Source organism: Alosa sapidissima, chromosome 4, assembly GCF_018492685.1.
Source record: "Alosa sapidissima isolate fAloSap1 chromosome 4, fAloSap1.pri, whole genome shotgun sequence".
NCBI classification, from domain to species: domain Eukaryota; kingdom Metazoa; phylum Chordata; class Actinopteri; order Clupeiformes; family Clupeidae; genus Alosa; species Alosa sapidissima.
Window position 1 is genome coordinate 28,304,827 of NC_055960.1, and position 15,616 is coordinate 28,320,442.

The following is a 15,616-nucleotide window of genomic DNA, read 5'->3' on the forward strand; positions in this document are numbered from 1 at the left end:
CCAGACTGTAATTATGTTGGCCTATATAAAACTCTGCAACATAGGCTACTGTCCTGTTAACTGAATGACAAGTTACCACAACTTTTGGAGGTGACATTGGTTATTAAAGGTTTGAATCCAAGCATTAAAATTGTGTAAAACATATGGTATTATTTTACCTGGATAAAATGGGTGTGTGGAGGATAACCCAGATTGAACAATGTAGTCAAATGGTCACAATTAAGAGAGAGAGAGAGAATGCATGTCAATGCATTTCAGTCCTTGCAAGAAGGTGAAGATTTCAAAGTCAAGTTCATACAATAAGACGATGTGATTTATATTACAACCAATACATGAGAAAAGACTAAAATAAATCAAATATGGGGAAATGAAACAAAACAATTCAATTAAATTATTTCAAATATTGAACAAAGAATGCGAAAACAGAATGTGGCTGGCTAGCGTAACTGTGCAGGTAGTTTACCTCGATGTTTTCCTGAGATGCTACATGCATGGACTGTAGAAGCCTATGTTTATGGCTACATGCATGCCTCAGTGCCCTGAAGTTCACGTGGTTGGGGAGTCTAAACCGTTGGGTTCAGAAATTCGCTAACGTTACAGATGGTGAGTGATATTTAAGATACCTTAACTTAACGTTAACGATGGAGTGTTTAATTAGTACTATCGTTAGATACAAAACATATCCAAAGGTTTGTCAGACAACTTTTATACAAATTTAAGAAGACATTATCAGAGTTGGCATTGACTTAGCTAACCTACTCTTTGCTAATAAATTAGCGAGATTGGCTTGTTAACGTTAAGTTAATTTAGCTAGGCCTGAGCATTACCTGATAATGGTGGCACGCCATTGTGTAAATGATTACCTTTCTTTTATTTTCGCAATGAACGATGTCTTTCATGTGTATGTAATTTGTAACGTCATCTTGTTGTAGTGTATGTTTATTAAACTACCAATGGCTTTCTAACTCGTTTATTGTGTTGTTTTGCAAACTTAATGCTAGCTTGCTAATGTTGGCTGACGTTGGAGGCCTTCATATCTTCCTATCTTTGTATTTATGTCAGATGTCTTGAAGCAGTTGACCAATATAACTAGAACTATACTTACCATGATATGTAACTCGTGTTAGCTGTAGTTTTTGGTCAGCTGCATCAGAAATCCGACATAAAAAAAAGTGATACCATACTGAATATTAATTAGAATATTAATAAGAATATTTTTTTTTTCTTTTCTTTCAGAGCATGATGAACCCAAGTAAGAAGAAAGGGAAACTTCTGAAGTTTGGTTGGCTTCGCACAGCTGGTGGTGCCTCCCCTCGTAAAATGAAGAAAAGTAATGGGGGCACTCCCCAGCCTACCCAGTGGGGAGAAGAGGACAAAGACAGCACAGAGGCGCCAGACAGTCTGGGGAAAGTCGCCAACTTAAGGCTGACCAGCCCAACAGGAGAGCCCCTCAGTGCTCAAACAGTTCAATCTCAAAGTAGTCTTGAAGTGGCCACACAATCTACTGAGAGCACCCCGAAAGGCCATCGGCATTTCAACAGGGCCAGGAAACTGTTTCATAAGCTTCAGAAAGGCAAAGGTTCCTCTGAGGTAACCACAGTAATGCACCCAGTAACCTCAAAATACACACATACCCTTGCCTGAATGCATGTTAATCCTACAACATAAAACCAAAGATTTGATAGTTTTCTCCACATGACCTGCGTCAGACCTAGAGACCAAAATGTGCGGTCAGTCAGTGTTTGTTGCAAATTTAGCTTTCAGGTGTAGATTGGCGGGTCTCTTCTTTTTTCGTCAGGTGGAGTCAAAAGAGACTGGCCCAGCCCAAGCCGAAGGGTCAGAAATCAACGCAATCAACACTCCCAGAAGAAGGAAGAAGAGGAAAGCATCTACTCTCAGGAAGCACTCATCACCAGCTTCGCCAGATATGCCTAGTCTGGAGCTGGACCCCAGTGCAACAGCCTTTGGGGGTCACCATTCAGCCCACAAGCCAGCAGAGTCTCTCAGCCGCGACCCAGGGCCCGCCTCACTGGTGTTTATTGAGACAGAGGAAGTAGAGGTCAAACCAGGAAACCGTAAAAAGGTGAGCAAGAGAGAGATAACGAGATAACCACAGAAATGTGAGCGAGAGAATGAGGGTTGGCATTTTTTCTTTTTCTTTTTTTGAGTAAGGGAGATTACTTTGGAGAGCAGGAGACTCCTGTGGAAGTTTCATGGGTCAAGATTGAATGAATAATGTCTGATTGTGCCCGATGCTCTTAGGCTGAGATCCGTGGTGGTTGCGACTCCCCTGACTGGTCAGATGCGGACGACCAGGTTGAGATTCGGGCTCTGTCGCAGGATGAGGGTTCTGAGCCACGGCATGCGAGAAGAGAGACTGAGACAATGACGACAAAGAAAGAACCAAACTTTAGTGACAGAGAATCTACCTACCATGATCACAGCTTCATCACACCAACAAGTTTTTCAATGTATCATTCAACAGTGACACCCAAGCATACCTGGTTTAGAGATGATGAAAGCCCTTCAACAATATCACCTAACCAGTCCTGGATTGGAGACAGTGGAAGCTCTTCAACAATATCACCCAACCAATATTGGATCGGAAACAGTGGAAGCTCTTCAACAATATCACCGAACCAATCATGGTATGGGAACAGTAGTACCTCTTCGAGAGTGTCACCCAGTCAGTCCTTGCTAGGGAGCAACGGCAGTCCTGTCAGCATTGGCTCCACTCACCTTAGCCCCTCTGTGATGCCATGGTGGAGCTACTGGGAGCAGCATCCCAATATCTGCGCGCCTTTCTCCCCAGATCCATTTTCTCTTCGCTCTGCCACCCCTTCGCCACAGTCATCTCAAGTCAAATCGTCCAGTCACTCCTCTTTAAGTGACGTCCTTGGCAACAGTCAGGCACCTGCATGGCAGGTGTCCCCTACCTGTTCAAGTGACCCTGCCCAGATGAGGATGACGGAGCCTCTGGGTTTCATTGATAGCCACTGCCACCTGGACATGCTGTATGGTAAGCTGGGCTTCCGTGGAACTTTCCAGAACTTCCGGAGTCGGTACAGCAGTAGCTTCCCGGCGGATTTCCGCGGCTGTGTGGCAAACTTCTGTAACCCGCGCCTGACAGAGCTGGAGGGTCTGTGGGAAGGGCTTTTGGGCGAGGAGCTGGTGTGGGGCGCGTTTGGATGCCACCCCCACTTCGCCAAGGACTACTGTGCCAGGCACGAGCAGATCGTCCTGAGAGCTATGCGCCACCCTAAGGCAATAGCTTTCGGAGAGATCGGCCTGGACTATTCTCACAAAAACAACACACAGTATAGCAAGCAGAAAGAGGTAAGAAATGTTGGTTCAAGATTTACATTTACTCATTTAACGTTTTAATTCTGTGTTCTCTCTTAAATCATTTGTGTGTGTGTGTGTGTGAGAGTAGGTGTTTGAGAGGCAACTTCGGTTAGCTGTTTCCATGGGCAAGCCTCTGGTGATTCACTGTAGAGATGCAGATGACCATCTTATGAAGATCATGAAAAAGTGTGTCCCTCCAGACTACAAAATACACAGGTCAGTACATTTAATCATTCATTATGTAATGGACACTTATAAAACCATATGAAACCATTACAATATCACTGCATTCCTTTTGTGTGTGTGTGTGTGTGTGTGTGTTTACAGGCACTGCTTCACTAACAAATTCTCTGTGATTGAGCCATTTCTAACGGAGTTCCCAAACCTGTGCGTTGGCTTTACGGGACTGGTAACGTATACAAGGGCTGCGGAGGTTAGGGACTCCGTAAGGAGAATACCTCTGGATCGCATTCTGATGGAGACGGATGCTCCTTACTTCTTGCCACGACAGGTGTGTGTTTGTGTACAGACACTGTATCTAGAGTGGCGTTTGAAAGTTTGAAGTCACTTTTACATTTCAGTTCTACTAGGCAGAAAAATAGGCCTCTGGACAATTATGTAGATATTCCATGAAAATGTAACTGGAATCATTTACAATATTAACAGTTACACTGTCTGTGTGTAATTATGGGTGTTCTCCTTGTAGGTGAGCAAGAGTGTGTGTAGCTTTGCCCACCCTGGGATGGGTAAACACATCTTGCAAGAGATCAGCATGTTGAAGGGGCAGCCACTCTCCACTGTCTTGCAAACAGTTCGTCAAAACACCGTAAAAATCTATGGTATGTAAGCATGATGACCACAGAACACTGCCCATAATCAGGACGTTGGCCTTCACAACAGCTGTGGTATGTTGCAAAGACTGACTTGGAAGGATATGGAAACCATTTGACGATACTGGCATGCCATAGTCAATCACATGGCCACTGTGCTGATTTTATTGTTTTGAAAAGTGACTGTAATCTGGAGGAACTTGATTTTCTTTTTAAAATACCTGGTGGACATAAAATGTAAGTTTCTGAGTTTGCATCGACACATGTTTAGGTTAAAACCACGTTGAAAAAAAAAAAATAATTTTCTGTTAAAAAAAAAAGAAAGAAATTGTTGTTAATATGTTAATGCAAGTCAGTAGGAGAGTCTTATGAATATGTTTGCAGTTTTAGTGCAAAATGCTGGCATTGCTTAATAGTTCTTTATTAAAGATCAATGTATTTTAGTATTCCTTCATGTTGTTGTCACACTCGTCACACGTAAGTAGGTATGTGTAAGGAAAAGAGATGAAAGACTTAGTAAATCCTGACTGATGAGGATAAATCCACCGAGAATATAATGGAACATGAGGTTGCTTCATGACAGAATGCACAGCTGATTCTAAAAGAGAATTGGCTCTGTTCTTGTACAGTTCAAGGCCACATTCTTTCCTGGAAAAGCCCTCTGCTGTCTGAGAAGTCTTTGAGCTACTTGTGTGAAGACCACAGTTGTATGAGAGGACAAACATAACAAAGAGACATAACACAGGCACAGGTACTCATGCTTCAGTCAATTTTATTGATTGAAATTGTTTGATGTGTTGTGGTATTGATGTGTTGGACAAACACACACTTTAAGAAAGCAGTAGGATCAGTCTGAAACACATAATAGAGGAGTCATGACTTATGTTATCAGTGTTTAGTTTTCCAGCACTCTAGTATTACATGCTGTCCTGCTAAAAAGAAGACATAGTACCAGTACTAGACTGAAAGCTCTTTCAATCATCACCGAAGCTCTGTTTTAGTCTTGGACAAGGCTTAATGATTGAGAATGGATAAGGATTTTGGTGTGGGCACGAGCTGTACATGATCTTCCTACTCACTTGCTGTGTCTCCCAGGATGCTGTCAAGGATTCTCTGTAAGGCAGAGCCGTGTTCTGCAAACTCGGCCTCAGTCAGAGTCAGGCCCAGTTGAAAAGGAGAACTGACCTGTTTGGTTATAGTTATAGTAAGAATGAATGTATAATGCCTCAGTAGTATCTGAGCACTTAGCACTTGTTAGAGTGTAGGTGCATATTAAATATATCTACATGACTGTACGTATTGTATACAGAATGTTTGTTATATGTATATCTATATGAGAGCGACAGAGAGAAAGTGTGTGTGTGTGTGTGTGTGTGTGTGTATTATGTTCTCTAATGCAAGTCTATGTGTTAGTGTGTGTTATAAAAGAAGAAAACAAGGTATGTATCATGAATCATGATTCCTTAGAGTGCGTACCAGAGTGTGGCCATCCTCTTGTGGAGTGTCTGGTTGAACTGCAACATGGCGTCCAAGTCGAGGTGGCTTTCTGTCTCCTTTCCCCTAGAGTCACACACACACACACAGAGTAAGGCACAGTAGGCAGCAGTCACTGCATTGGGGTTTAACTCTATTTAGTGTAAGATTTAGGCTTGTAGGCTCATCAACAGCCATCTCATTTACCTCACTTCAGTGTTTTGATATAATTTCAATACAATTCACAGACAGACAGAACTATTTTGGAGCCAGATGTTAACTGGACAAGATGTTGGATGTACTCAATGTTTTTACATTAATATTTTAATTTGTTAAAGCAACACTATAAGAATTGGTATTCATAACCCCTGTAATCAAAAAAGTACATGTTCTTGCACAGTACAAAAAAGTTATTGTCCAAACCAGGCATTGTAATGTATGATCATCAAAGGTTGAAGCTTTCATTTTAAAGTAAAATAACTATATAGTGTTGCTGTAACTAACGAAAAGGTTAAGCTCCAGAATGCACACACAGCAGTTTAGTACCGGAGGTTTCTGGGCAGGACTGAGGAAGCTGGAGCCACCTCTGACCGTCTCCATCAACAGCGCCAGAGTACATACGAGCATGATCATGCGACTGGCACGGCTGCCCATCAGAAACATGGCTAACAATGTTGGGTCTGTTGAGCTCAACTGAGAGAAAATAACACAGTAACACGGATGTCATAAATCTAACTGCTGACACATGCTGCAAGCACAGACAACAACTCTGGTTGATATTAATTGGAGGAGAGGTTCCATGAAAATGTAGTCTAAAATGTAAATATTTTGTGGTGATCGAAAGAGGGAGATGCACTTACCAGACAGGTGCTTACTGTTCTTTCCGAAGAGGTGAGACTTGTGTTCCTTTTATATATGTGCATTTTGAAAAGAATGAAAAGACTGCAAGTAAATAGCAACAGTTAAACAAACCAAATATATTTGGCCTCTTGCTTGTATCTGCAACAGATTGTGTGTGCAAATGTACTTAGTGGATAATACATTGGATACTTGCTAATGTAGGCTATGTTTAATGTGTGATATTGGTGTTAAATAAGCACATTATGTAGGTGTGTGTCTGCATGTCTGTGTTGTGTGTGTTGAGCGTTATCAGAAAAAAATCCAAACATGGTGCAAGTGGGCCTAAAAGCTTCTGAGGTCTCTACTTAGTGAGTCAGGTCTGTCAGGAGCCCACAAATGTCCTGGTTGCCCCCTGAAAAGAAACACACAATGATACTAAAGTCTCTGATGATGCATAAACAGGACTTGAAACAAAGGTAGAGATGTTAGGCTTTTTTTTGTTGCTATCACCCTGGACCTGGTTGGCCCTCTGTCTGTCAAAAACAGAAGCTTTTATTTTGAAACAATATGTGGACAGTGGTGTCGTCATCGTGGCGTCGTTGACTTGTGTTGTGCACAAAGATTGGCTCCGTCTTAACAATCTTTGTTGTGCACTGTGCACACGTGTGCTAGCAAGTTGTGTCAACCTTCCAGTAAAAGTTAAACCGTGGTGTACTTTAAAAATTAGTGGGTGACATTTGGACTTGTAGCCTGAACATGGTTCGCTGTTTTGCACCCTGTTGTAATCATTATTCTGATGGTGGTATACGTCACCATTGTAAATTTTACAGGTTTCCCACAGACGACACAACGAGGCGTAGATGGGCCCGTGTCGTAGGGTAAGTACATCCAAGTATAGTAACCAGAGGGGATCAATGAATTCTGGTTAAACCACATCTTGAATGAATGTTCCTGGTGGATTTGTGTTTGGGCTGACATGATCAGCAGGGCATGATCAAGCGCATAAAATTATTTTGGCATAGGCCTACAGAAACAACAAACACTGCATGCAAAAGTCGATACTAGGCCTACTCATTCTGCCTCCTCATCCAACCTTCACCCCGTGCGCTATCTGTATCGCAAAGGCTTGGTCTAAATACAAAGTGCAATGAAGAGACAGATAAATGCATACATTTTTAACTTTGTAGGCCTACCTATCAGAAAATACTAAGCACATACTGTTAAAGTGACAGTGATGCTCAACATGATCTGATTCATAACAATGACTCCAGGAACTGCCATTTGGATGGCTCTGGCATGTTCATTGACTGTAGTATTTACTTTTGGGACATAAACTAAAGATTTTGAGCAGGTAATACATGTTCATGCCCTTCTTTGAATGCACTGTTTTGACCAATAATTATTAAGCTTTTTGTTCTTTGTTTCTTTTTGCTTTAGACGCAGTGGTCGACAGCCTTCTATCACCTCCAGAATTTGCAGTTGTCATTTCCCAGAAGGGAAAGAAAGGGGTCCTACTCTTTTCAAGAACAAAGATGGGACCATTTGCATTGACCATAAAATACCCAAATACCGTCCTGTTAAGAAGCCTGTTTGTGCTGTAGAACAACCAACTACTCAAAATGTTCTTCCTGTAGAATCAGTGCGTTCTGTGAAAATGGCATGTCAAAATGGCAAAATGTGTAATGGCGAGGCAGTCATAATGAATTATATCCCTCCCGTCGAGTCCGTTCATATTGTATCACCAGTCTTAACCAAGATTTGTCCCAGTGTTGGCACTCAAACATATAGTCAAGTCAATATTCTTCTGGAAACGGAGCTGAAAGATGTCAAGGAAGAGCTGAGAGTTCTAAAGCTGAAGCTGGCCAATGTTAAGAGCCAGTACACTCCCTCTCGACTGAGTGACGAGGTGGTTAAGATGGAGACAGGCCTTCCAGATAGAGACTGTTTTAATAAAATTGTTGAATGTGCCACTAGCTTGGAGGGCACCGTCAGCTACTTCGCTGGTTGGAAAGTTAAATGCCTTAGCGTTGCAGATCAGGTGTTTCTTACTTTGATGAAGTTAAGGCACAGTTATAAAGACTTACATTACATTACATTTAGCAGACACTTCTTGACCAAAGTGACTTACATATGTCAGCTATATTACAAGGGATCACATTGTCCCCGGAGCAACTTGGGGTTAAGTGCCTTGCTCAAGGGCACAATGGTGGAAGCCGGGAATTGAACCGACAACTTTCAGGCTACTGCATGCTAGCCCAGCTCCTTAACCACTACACTACCACCGCCCAGAGACTTCCACCTTGCAGCACTATTCAGTTGTAGCCAAGCAGTCATCAAAAATGTAGTCAACACATGGACGGACATTATGCAGGCGCTACTTCAGGACGACTACACAGCTACACCGAAAGGCTCAAAAGCTCAGAAGAAACAGAATATACCACTTGTCACAAATCCGAATTCACTGGTCATAAATCTGAATCTACAGGACACAAATCTGAATCCACTGAAGACTAATCCAAATTCACTGGACACAAATCCGAATCCACTGGACACAAATCCGGATCCACTGGACACAAGCTTACAAATAGAATCAACAAGTGATCACATTTTTGTCTTCCCATCCCATCCCATGCTGTTTTACTAAATTGTATTTTCAAGAATTTTGAATTTCCCCATAATATGGCTCAAGTGAACATATGGTGTTCTCATTTGAGCACAAAACAACACAGTTATATTTTACCTTGTGTAAGTAAAAGTCTAATTAATTAGTAAAGTTCTGCCCTCGGATCTTCGGATTTTCCCTCTTGTTTTCATTTCAGTTTTACAACAGGTCAATATATTGAATTATCTGATGGTTTCAATGTCCAGATTTATCTACATTAACAAATGTGCTACCCCTCAGTGGCATGCTTGTTTAACCCTGGCCTAACAATAAACAATGTATTTTTCTTTTATATTTATGCAGTGCTAGGGAAAAGTTTTTTAATATATACATATTTTATTTATTTGTAAAGGATTCAGATCATTGCATCATACCATCATATCACAAACATGGTTAAATGTGTGTCCAGGGAGGAAAGTTAGGCACCTGCTTTCCGCCCAACTTAATTCTCAGGACTCGGCAAGTGGAGGAGGAAGGTAGTAGTTACTGACTTGCATGAGAGAAATGTGAGGATGGAAGACTTCCCAAAACAGTTTGCCAGATAGATAGATAGATAGATAGATACTTTATTGATCCCTAAGGGGAATTTCAAAGGTCTCAGTAGCATACAGACATCACACACAACATGCACTTACAGCAGAAATGGTAAATATAAGTATAAACATATAACCAAACTCTACTGTACAATAGAGACAGTAGAAGATAAGAAAAACAACAAAACTAAATACTAAATATACTATATAAATTAAATTTAAAAATCCACAGTGTGCTTGAGGGTGATCAAGCATGAGATGCTTGCAGTGACTGGGCCGGGACTGGCCTGTTGTTCTGTGTGCATGGTGAGGTGCTCAAGAGAGTGAGTGTCATAGGTGCAAAAAGTAGTCCAACAGTAGTCCTTTAGTTGTATGTGCATGGTAAGGTGCTCAAGAGAGTGGGTGTCATGGTGAAGGTGCAAAAAGTAGTCCCAACAGTAGTCCTGTAGTAGTTATGTGTGCATGGTAAGGTTCTCAAGAGAGTGAGTGTTGTGGTGAAGGTGCAAAAAGTAGTCCAACAGTGCAACAGTGCAAGAATAAGGTCTAGAGACCAGCATAAATAATATGGACAAATAGGAGAATAAAGCATAATGTAGACAAGGTAATATAAAAAACTATGTCAGTGCAAGAACAGGTTAAGGTAATAGGGTTACAGCCATTCAGTATTGTAGCAGAAGTCATTGGTCATGTGTGCTAATATAGCATGAAAAACAGTGTGGCTGTAAAACAGTAGTAAAAACGGGTGGAGAGGCAGACAGACTAAGCAGAGAAGTCTATCTCTCCTCTTCCCTTTAGTGAAGCATTGAACAGTTCAATGGCCCTGGGGACAAATGACATCCTCAGCCTTTCAGTTGTGCATGGCAGTGAGCGAAGTCTCCAGCTGATCAAGCTCTTTTGCTTTTTAATAGTGCTATGGAGTGGATGACATTCATTGTATGTTGATCAGTTTGTTCAGGGTCCTTTTGTCAGATATTGAAGTGATGCACTCCAGTTCAGCTCCCACTACAGAGCCAGCTTTCCTTACCAGCTTACCAGCTTGTAGGTGAAAGAACAATTATATTCATTGGCTTGGGGTATCAGCCACAAAGAAATGGAATAGAGGTTCAATTTTTCTAGACAGTTTAGGCTGATTCTCTCCAAGTACCAGGGGAATTTAAGACGTGCAGTACCAGTTGTAACCGATAATGGCGGTAGCGTACCGCAGTACTACCAATTCTGCCAGAGAAGAAGATGTGATTCAGTCTATTTTTTTTTTTACTGTTAATGGATTGGATTCACCACTATATGCTCAACTGATGTCCATGTGTGGGTAATCAGCTTGGATTTCATATCTCCATAATGGACAAAAAGAAGCAGTTTAACGTTACAGCCTCGTCGGTAAGGACATTAGACTAGCTCATAATCATATCTTATATTGTTTGTCTAACAGATAGCTAGCAGCTAGCACGAACTAGCTGAGTAGCATAGTGACATTTACAAAGATTACTTAGTGTCAGAAAGTGTCAGAAGACAGGATGAAAGTATTGACTATTTTTTGTACTTTAGCAGCCAAGGTACAGGCGTCATAGCTACGCGTCAAACTTACAGCTTTCAGTGGGAAACGTTAAGTATCATATTGTTAGTTTATATTTAATGGTCTTCTAGCTAACTGTGTTTGTACTAAGTAATATGTAGCCTAACCTCATGCTTTGTATGATCTACTCATCAATCGATTGATTGCTGCCAAGGCCAACGTGTTGGTTCAGTGTTTGTATACAAAATATTTTAACTCTTTTTGAACTTGAGCACTTGAACGTTTGAGAGTTACTAGAGTAGGACAGAATGATCAGTGCAGCATCATGTAGGCTACAAATGAAACTATACATAGATTGTTTACATGCTATTTTATTTAATATATGAAATCTCAAATACTTGTCCTCTTAGCTGGTGGATCTGAAGGCAGAGCTTTACAGGAAACAGCAGGAGTTTCGACAGGAAAAGATCACCCAACATGGAGGAACTTCTGCTGCTGGGTCCGCCGACAGACCAAAGCTTAAGGTAACAGATATCACTTGTATGAATATGTGGTCAGATGTGCTTCTTCTGGGTAGATTGTTGATTGTGTGTGTGTGTGTGTGTGTGCACGCGTGTGTATGCGCATAAGTAGAAGCCCAACATCTGGAGTAAACAGAATGAAGGCGTGTCTGCACGTGCTCAGAAGGACGTGGAACTCAGTGCAGAGGAGGAGAATAATCTGGACAAATCAAAGTGAGTTGGATTAGTGAACTTTGTGTTTTATGTAGTCTCTACTGTTCCACACCACGAACAGAGAATCACATGAATGTAGTGTGAGGATACAAGAAGTTTAATATTCAAAATACATTACAATACTACTATCCAGTAGGTTATAACTTCCACTGAATTACCAACTGATTATGTGCTGACATAATCTTACAGAAATGGGTATAGTATTCATGCTGCATCAAGTACTGTTCCATTGCTTACTTGTGTATTTGTTCTGCATCCTTACAGAAAGAAACTGGAGGAGAAGGCTCGTATCTATGAGCAGATGACCAAAGGAGATTTCCCAGGTCCCCTCTAGCTTTCTATTCATTCTAACACACACACACACACACACACACACACACTCACACACTCCCACTCCCATTCCCATTCCCACATATGACATAATAGCGGCTTATTTATATGAAACTGAGGTGAATTGTATATTCTAGCGTGTGGTTATTTGTAAGCCTCTCTTGTACTTTTTCCAGATGAGGAGACGGAGGGACTTTTCCTGGTGGACTTCACCCAGAAGATAATTGACCAGAGAAGAAATGCACATGCAAACACCTCAAGTGCGTACAGAGACGGGGAAGAAGAGGACCAACAAATTCCAGTTCCTCCCCCTCAGAACCCTGATGAAGAATGGTAACCTTTCTTTCTTTACAAAACGTGATCCAATGTGATCTAATGTGACCGGAAGTGATTTAGTCTAGTTATTTTAGTACATTTAAGACTTGAAGTTGAAATGGACCTTAAAGGTTGTATCAGCGATAGCGGGGATACGTCACTTCTGTTGATGTTCAAACAAAACAGAGAGCTAGCTCGCTACTCCCTCCCCCTCCCTCCCGTGCAATTAAAACTGTCCTAACGCGCATCTCGTCGGTTATTGTTTGAAACACTTTATTTTGCCTTTGAGTGGGTTGCCAACCTGTGTTGGTAGCAAATGATTTTGTGTACAGATCTCGGAGCCTAGGCTGCCTACAGAGGCGCATTTTTTTGACGGCCTGCTTATGGAACAGACAGCTAGTGGATCGTTAGGAATGATTAGATGAATGTGATCGTCTATGTTTGGGCCTTTTTTGGGCCTGAAATCGCTGATACAACCCTTAACACCTGAAGTTTGGGTGATGTGTTGACTGAGGTATGAGTCATTGTTTTGTGCCTTCTGTCTGCCACACAGGGTGGAATATGTTGATGCCCTGGGAAGATCACGCAAATGTTTGAAGAAAGACTTGCCAAACTTTCAGAAAATGGACCAGGATTTTCAGAAAAGCAGGTAAGCCTTTGATAAGCAGCAGATTGAACTCTCCTCAGAGCTGCTCATCCCTTAGACACCACAGACCATTGCTGTGCACAAGTACCGCTACTGTCTCTTGAAGCTTGAAGTTTATCTACTGGACGTTTATCATGTGATCTCTTACATCACACATAGAAGACAGACAAAATACAAAGGACTCACAAATATATTAAGAAATGCTGACTGCTGATTGCATTTTATTTAGCTAAAATGTCCTAAGAGATGCCAACTGCTGATAGCCTTGGCTTTGTGGTAGATTTCCCTTGTTGCCTAGACTGCATTATTGTGTCTACATATACAGTATATGCACTGTGTGTGTGATTGTAGGTTGGGTAGCGGTGATAAGAGTCTGCTCTCAGAGGACATGCGGAGAGAGATCCAGAGGGAGCAGTGGGCAGAGGAGGAGGAGGAGAGCATGAAGAGACCCATAGGGCCCATTCACTACGAGAACATCAGGGAACAAGGTGTGTGTGTTGTGTGTCTGTGTGTCTGTGTGTGTGTGTGTGTCTGTGTGTGTTTTGTGTGTGTGTGTGTGTGTGTGTGTGTGTGTGTGTACATTTTAAAGTTGTTCACATAGATATCTCACTTTTTAACTCTGTGTCAGGTTGTTCTCTGTCTGACTAATTGTACTGTAAGATGTTGTACTGGGTAAAAGTCATAGCTAAGGGAGTGTGTGTGGCTGTGTGTGTTTGCCAGAGGCCAGAGAGCTGGGTGTTGGCTACTTTTCGTTTGCCCAGGATGAGGAGCAGCGACGGAAACAGAGGGAAACCCTGGACATGCTCAGAGATCAGGTACGACAAACAAACCACCACAAGGGTCACCACATCAGCAGCCTAAATCACCCCTTAATGTTCTTCTGTGTGTTCCTCTTCTCCAACTGCATCTGTACCCCCCCCCCCCAACACAACACAACACAACACAACACTCTGTACTCCTACCCCCCCTACTCACTATTGTTGCGTGTGTGTGTGCGCGCGCTCCTCTCCTGTCCTATCAGACCACAGACCAGCGCAGTAAGAGGGAGCGACTGAAGGAGAAGAGGAAGGCCCTGCTGGAGGCTCGTCTGGCCAAAGTGAGGATGAGGAAGATGAAGAAGAGCAAACTGGATGGAACCGAGGAGGAGTCAGGTGCGCTGGGTTGGTGGGGAGCTCATGACGATTTTGGTCATCAGACAGTTAGACAGCCTTATGGCATTACATTATCTATACTCAATGACATCAAAACTGAGATCACCAACAATCACTATGTGTATGTTTGATGTATATACTGTGTGTGTGTGTGTGTGTGTGTGTGTGTGTGTGTGTGTGTGTGTTATTGGAGAAACTCTGATGACTGAATGTGTAAAGACTCTGTGGAGAATATTGCTTTAAGATAAGTCTCTATCCCCTGGTGTCCTGTTAGGTGCTGCGGTGCAGGAGGAGGAAGAGGAGGATGAGGAGGGTGTTGGAGAAGTTCCTGAGACGCCATCCGTGCCGAAGGTGGAGGTGGAGATCCAGGAAAGGAAGGACACCAAACCTGGAGTTCCTCACGTTCGAGAGTGGGACAGAGGGAAAGGTGAAACACACACACACACATACACACACACACACACACATTTGAACTAATGGGGCAGCCGTGGCCTACTGGCTTCGGGTTTGAAACCAAAGGGTTGCTTATACTTATACTTAATGCATTTATCCCTCCCTGGTCTGTCTACTTGTGTTTTCTGTAGAGTCTATGTGGAACCAGTGGGTCAGCGGTCGCCGTGACGAGAGGGACTCTGAGTTTGCTCCACCGTCGGCGTACTTCAGCAGTCAGAACCGGGCCGGCAGCAGAAGCAGAACCTCTGGCGAGGAGGACCAGAACAAACCTAGGCTCGCCTTCAAGTGGGCTGAGACACACACACACTCATCCACACACACCGCCCAACAGTCAGCGAGTCACACACCACCACCACCTCCTCGGTCCCAGCCAACACAGCAGGGCCAGAGTCTGGATGACATGCTCTCCTTCTACAAGAACTCTACCTAGTGATTTTTAACTCACGACCTTTGACCTGTGTACAGCTCAGCTGCTTCCTCAGATGGTGATCGCAATAGGACTATGTGTGTGTTGACTTCAGAGTTGAAATGTGCAGCTAAGTTCATAAGACCATCGCACCATTCAGTGTGAGAAAGCTGAATGCTCCTCTACAGTCACATAAGGTAACTAAATGTACTGCATGTTTGCCATTTTACTAGAGGTGTATAATATAGAAAACACACAACATAAAAAATATGGCCGACCACCATTGATGTCGACCATAAGGACTATCCTGTAAATAATTTTTAGCACAATATTTGGGTGTGTTTAGTTGGATTAAAGAGGATTCTATGAAGAACAACAGGTGTTT

At 42.4% G+C, this 15,616-nt stretch overlaps 4 protein-coding genes across 6 annotated transcripts; 3 read left to right on the plus strand and 1 right to left on the minus strand.

Annotated features, from left to right (window-relative positions):
• Window positions 1-89: 89 nt before the first annotated feature.
• Window positions 90-4,621, plus strand: tatdn2 (TatD DNase domain containing 2). 2 transcript variants are annotated; one of them, XM_042090321.1, is made up of 7 exons: window positions 90-603; window positions 1,237-1,590; window positions 1,799-2,083; window positions 2,263-3,336; window positions 3,434-3,561; window positions 3,673-3,856; window positions 4,052-4,621. In XM_042090321.1, exons 1-7 carry the CDS (start codon window positions 601-603, stop codon window positions 4,190-4,192), a joined length of 2,169 nt encoding a protein of 722 aa, XP_041946255.1. In that variant the 5' UTR covers window positions 90-600; the 3' UTR covers window positions 4,193-4,621. The 2 variants fall into 2 exon arrangements, with proteins under 2 accessions (XP_041946255.1, XP_041946254.1); XM_042090320.1 differs by having other exon boundaries at window positions 594-689.
• A 314-nt stretch (window positions 4,622-4,935) lies between these two features.
• Window positions 4,936-6,519, minus strand: ghrl (ghrelin/obestatin prepropeptide). Its single transcript, XM_042090336.1, has 5 exons — window positions 6,509-6,519; window positions 6,195-6,341; window positions 5,652-5,735; window positions 5,255-5,360; window positions 4,936-5,027 (listed from the first exon to the last, which is right to left on the minus strand). The coding sequence occupies exons 2-5, from the start codon at window positions 6,309-6,311 to the stop codon at window positions 5,023-5,025; spliced, it is 312 nt and encodes a 103-aa protein (XP_041946270.1). The 5' UTR covers window positions 6,312-6,341; window positions 6,509-6,519; the 3' UTR covers window positions 4,936-5,022.
• Window positions 6,520-7,091: 572 nt separating this feature from the next.
• LOC121707636 (THAP domain-containing protein 11-like) lies at window positions 7,092-9,375 on the plus strand. The gene is made up of 3 exons (XM_042090330.1): window positions 7,092-7,366; window positions 7,926-8,568; window positions 8,782-9,375. The coding sequence occupies exons 1-3, from the start codon at window positions 7,245-7,247 to the stop codon at window positions 9,130-9,132; spliced, it is 1,116 nt and encodes a 371-aa protein (XP_041946264.1). The 5' UTR covers window positions 7,092-7,244; the 3' UTR covers window positions 9,133-9,375.
• Window positions 9,376-10,899: 1,524 nt separating this feature from the next.
• ccdc174 (coiled-coil domain containing 174) lies at window positions 10,900-15,607 on the plus strand. 2 transcript variants are annotated; one of them, XM_042090324.1, is made up of 11 exons: window positions 10,900-11,060; window positions 11,607-11,720; window positions 11,830-11,934; window positions 12,195-12,253; window positions 12,437-12,593; window positions 13,129-13,224; window positions 13,573-13,709; window positions 13,942-14,036; window positions 14,243-14,372; window positions 14,647-14,799; window positions 14,957-15,607. In XM_042090324.1, exons 2-11 carry the CDS (start codon window positions 11,674-11,676, stop codon window positions 15,253-15,255), a joined length of 1,278 nt encoding a protein of 425 aa, XP_041946258.1. In that variant the 5' UTR covers window positions 10,900-11,060; window positions 11,607-11,673; the 3' UTR covers window positions 15,256-15,607. The 2 variants fall into 2 exon arrangements, with proteins under 2 accessions (XP_041946258.1, XP_041946257.1); XM_042090323.1 differs by having other exon boundaries at window positions 11,830-11,930.
• Window positions 15,608-15,616: the final 9 nt, after the last annotated feature.

What these genes read in the sequence shown, in the direction of transcription:
- ghrl (XM_042090336.1), bottom strand. Translation starts at nt 6,311, where the DNA reads ATGTTTCTGATGGGCAGCCGTGCCAGTCGCATGATCATGCTCGTATGT. An exon ending in GTCCTGCCCAGAAACCTCCG is followed by an intron (nt 5,736 to 6,194) that starts GTACTAAACTGC and finishes GTGTGACTCTAG; the next exon opens with GGGAAAGGAGACAGAAAGCC. An exon ending in AAGAGGATGGCCACACTCTG is followed by an intron (nt 5,361 to 5,651) that starts GTACGCACTCTA and finishes ATAACCAAACAG; the next exon opens with GTCAGTTCTCCTTTTCAACT.
- tatdn2 (XM_042090320.1), top strand. Translation starts at nt 642, where the DNA reads ATGGAGTGTTTAATTAGTACTATCGTTAGATACAAAACATATCCAAAG. An exon ending in GATACAAAACATATCCAAAG is followed by an intron (nt 690 to 1,236) that starts GTTTGTCAGACA and finishes CTTTTCTTTCAG; the next exon opens with AGCATGATGAACCCAAGTAA. An exon ending in AACCAGGAAACCGTAAAAAG is followed by an intron (nt 2,084 to 2,262) that starts GTGAGCAAGAGA and finishes CGATGCTCTTAG; the next exon opens with GCTGAGATCCGTGGTGGTTG.
- LOC121707636 (XM_042090330.1), top strand. Translation starts at nt 7,245, where the DNA reads ATGGTTCGCTGTTTTGCACCCTGTTGTAATCATTATTCTGATGGTGGT. An exon ending in AGATGGGCCCGTGTCGTAGG is followed by an intron (nt 7,367 to 7,925) that starts GTAAGTACATCC and finishes TTTTTGCTTTAG; the next exon opens with ACGCAGTGGTCGACAGCCTT. An exon ending in TAAGGCACAGTTATAAAGAC is followed by an intron (nt 8,569 to 8,781) that starts TTACATTACATT and finishes CCGCCCAGAGAC; the next exon opens with TTCCACCTTGCAGCACTATT.
- ccdc174 (XM_042090323.1), top strand. Translation starts at nt 11,022, where the DNA reads ATGGACAAAAAGAAGCAGTTTAACGTTACAGCCTCGTCG. An exon ending in CCGACAGACCAAAGCTTAAG is followed by an intron (nt 11,721 to 11,829) that starts GTAACAGATATC and finishes GCGCATAAGTAG; the next exon opens with AAGCCCAACATCTGGAGTAA. An exon ending in CAGGATTTTCAGAAAAGCAG is followed by an intron (nt 13,225 to 13,572) that starts GTAAGCCTTTGA and finishes GTGTGATTGTAG; the next exon opens with GTTGGGTAGCGGTGATAAGA.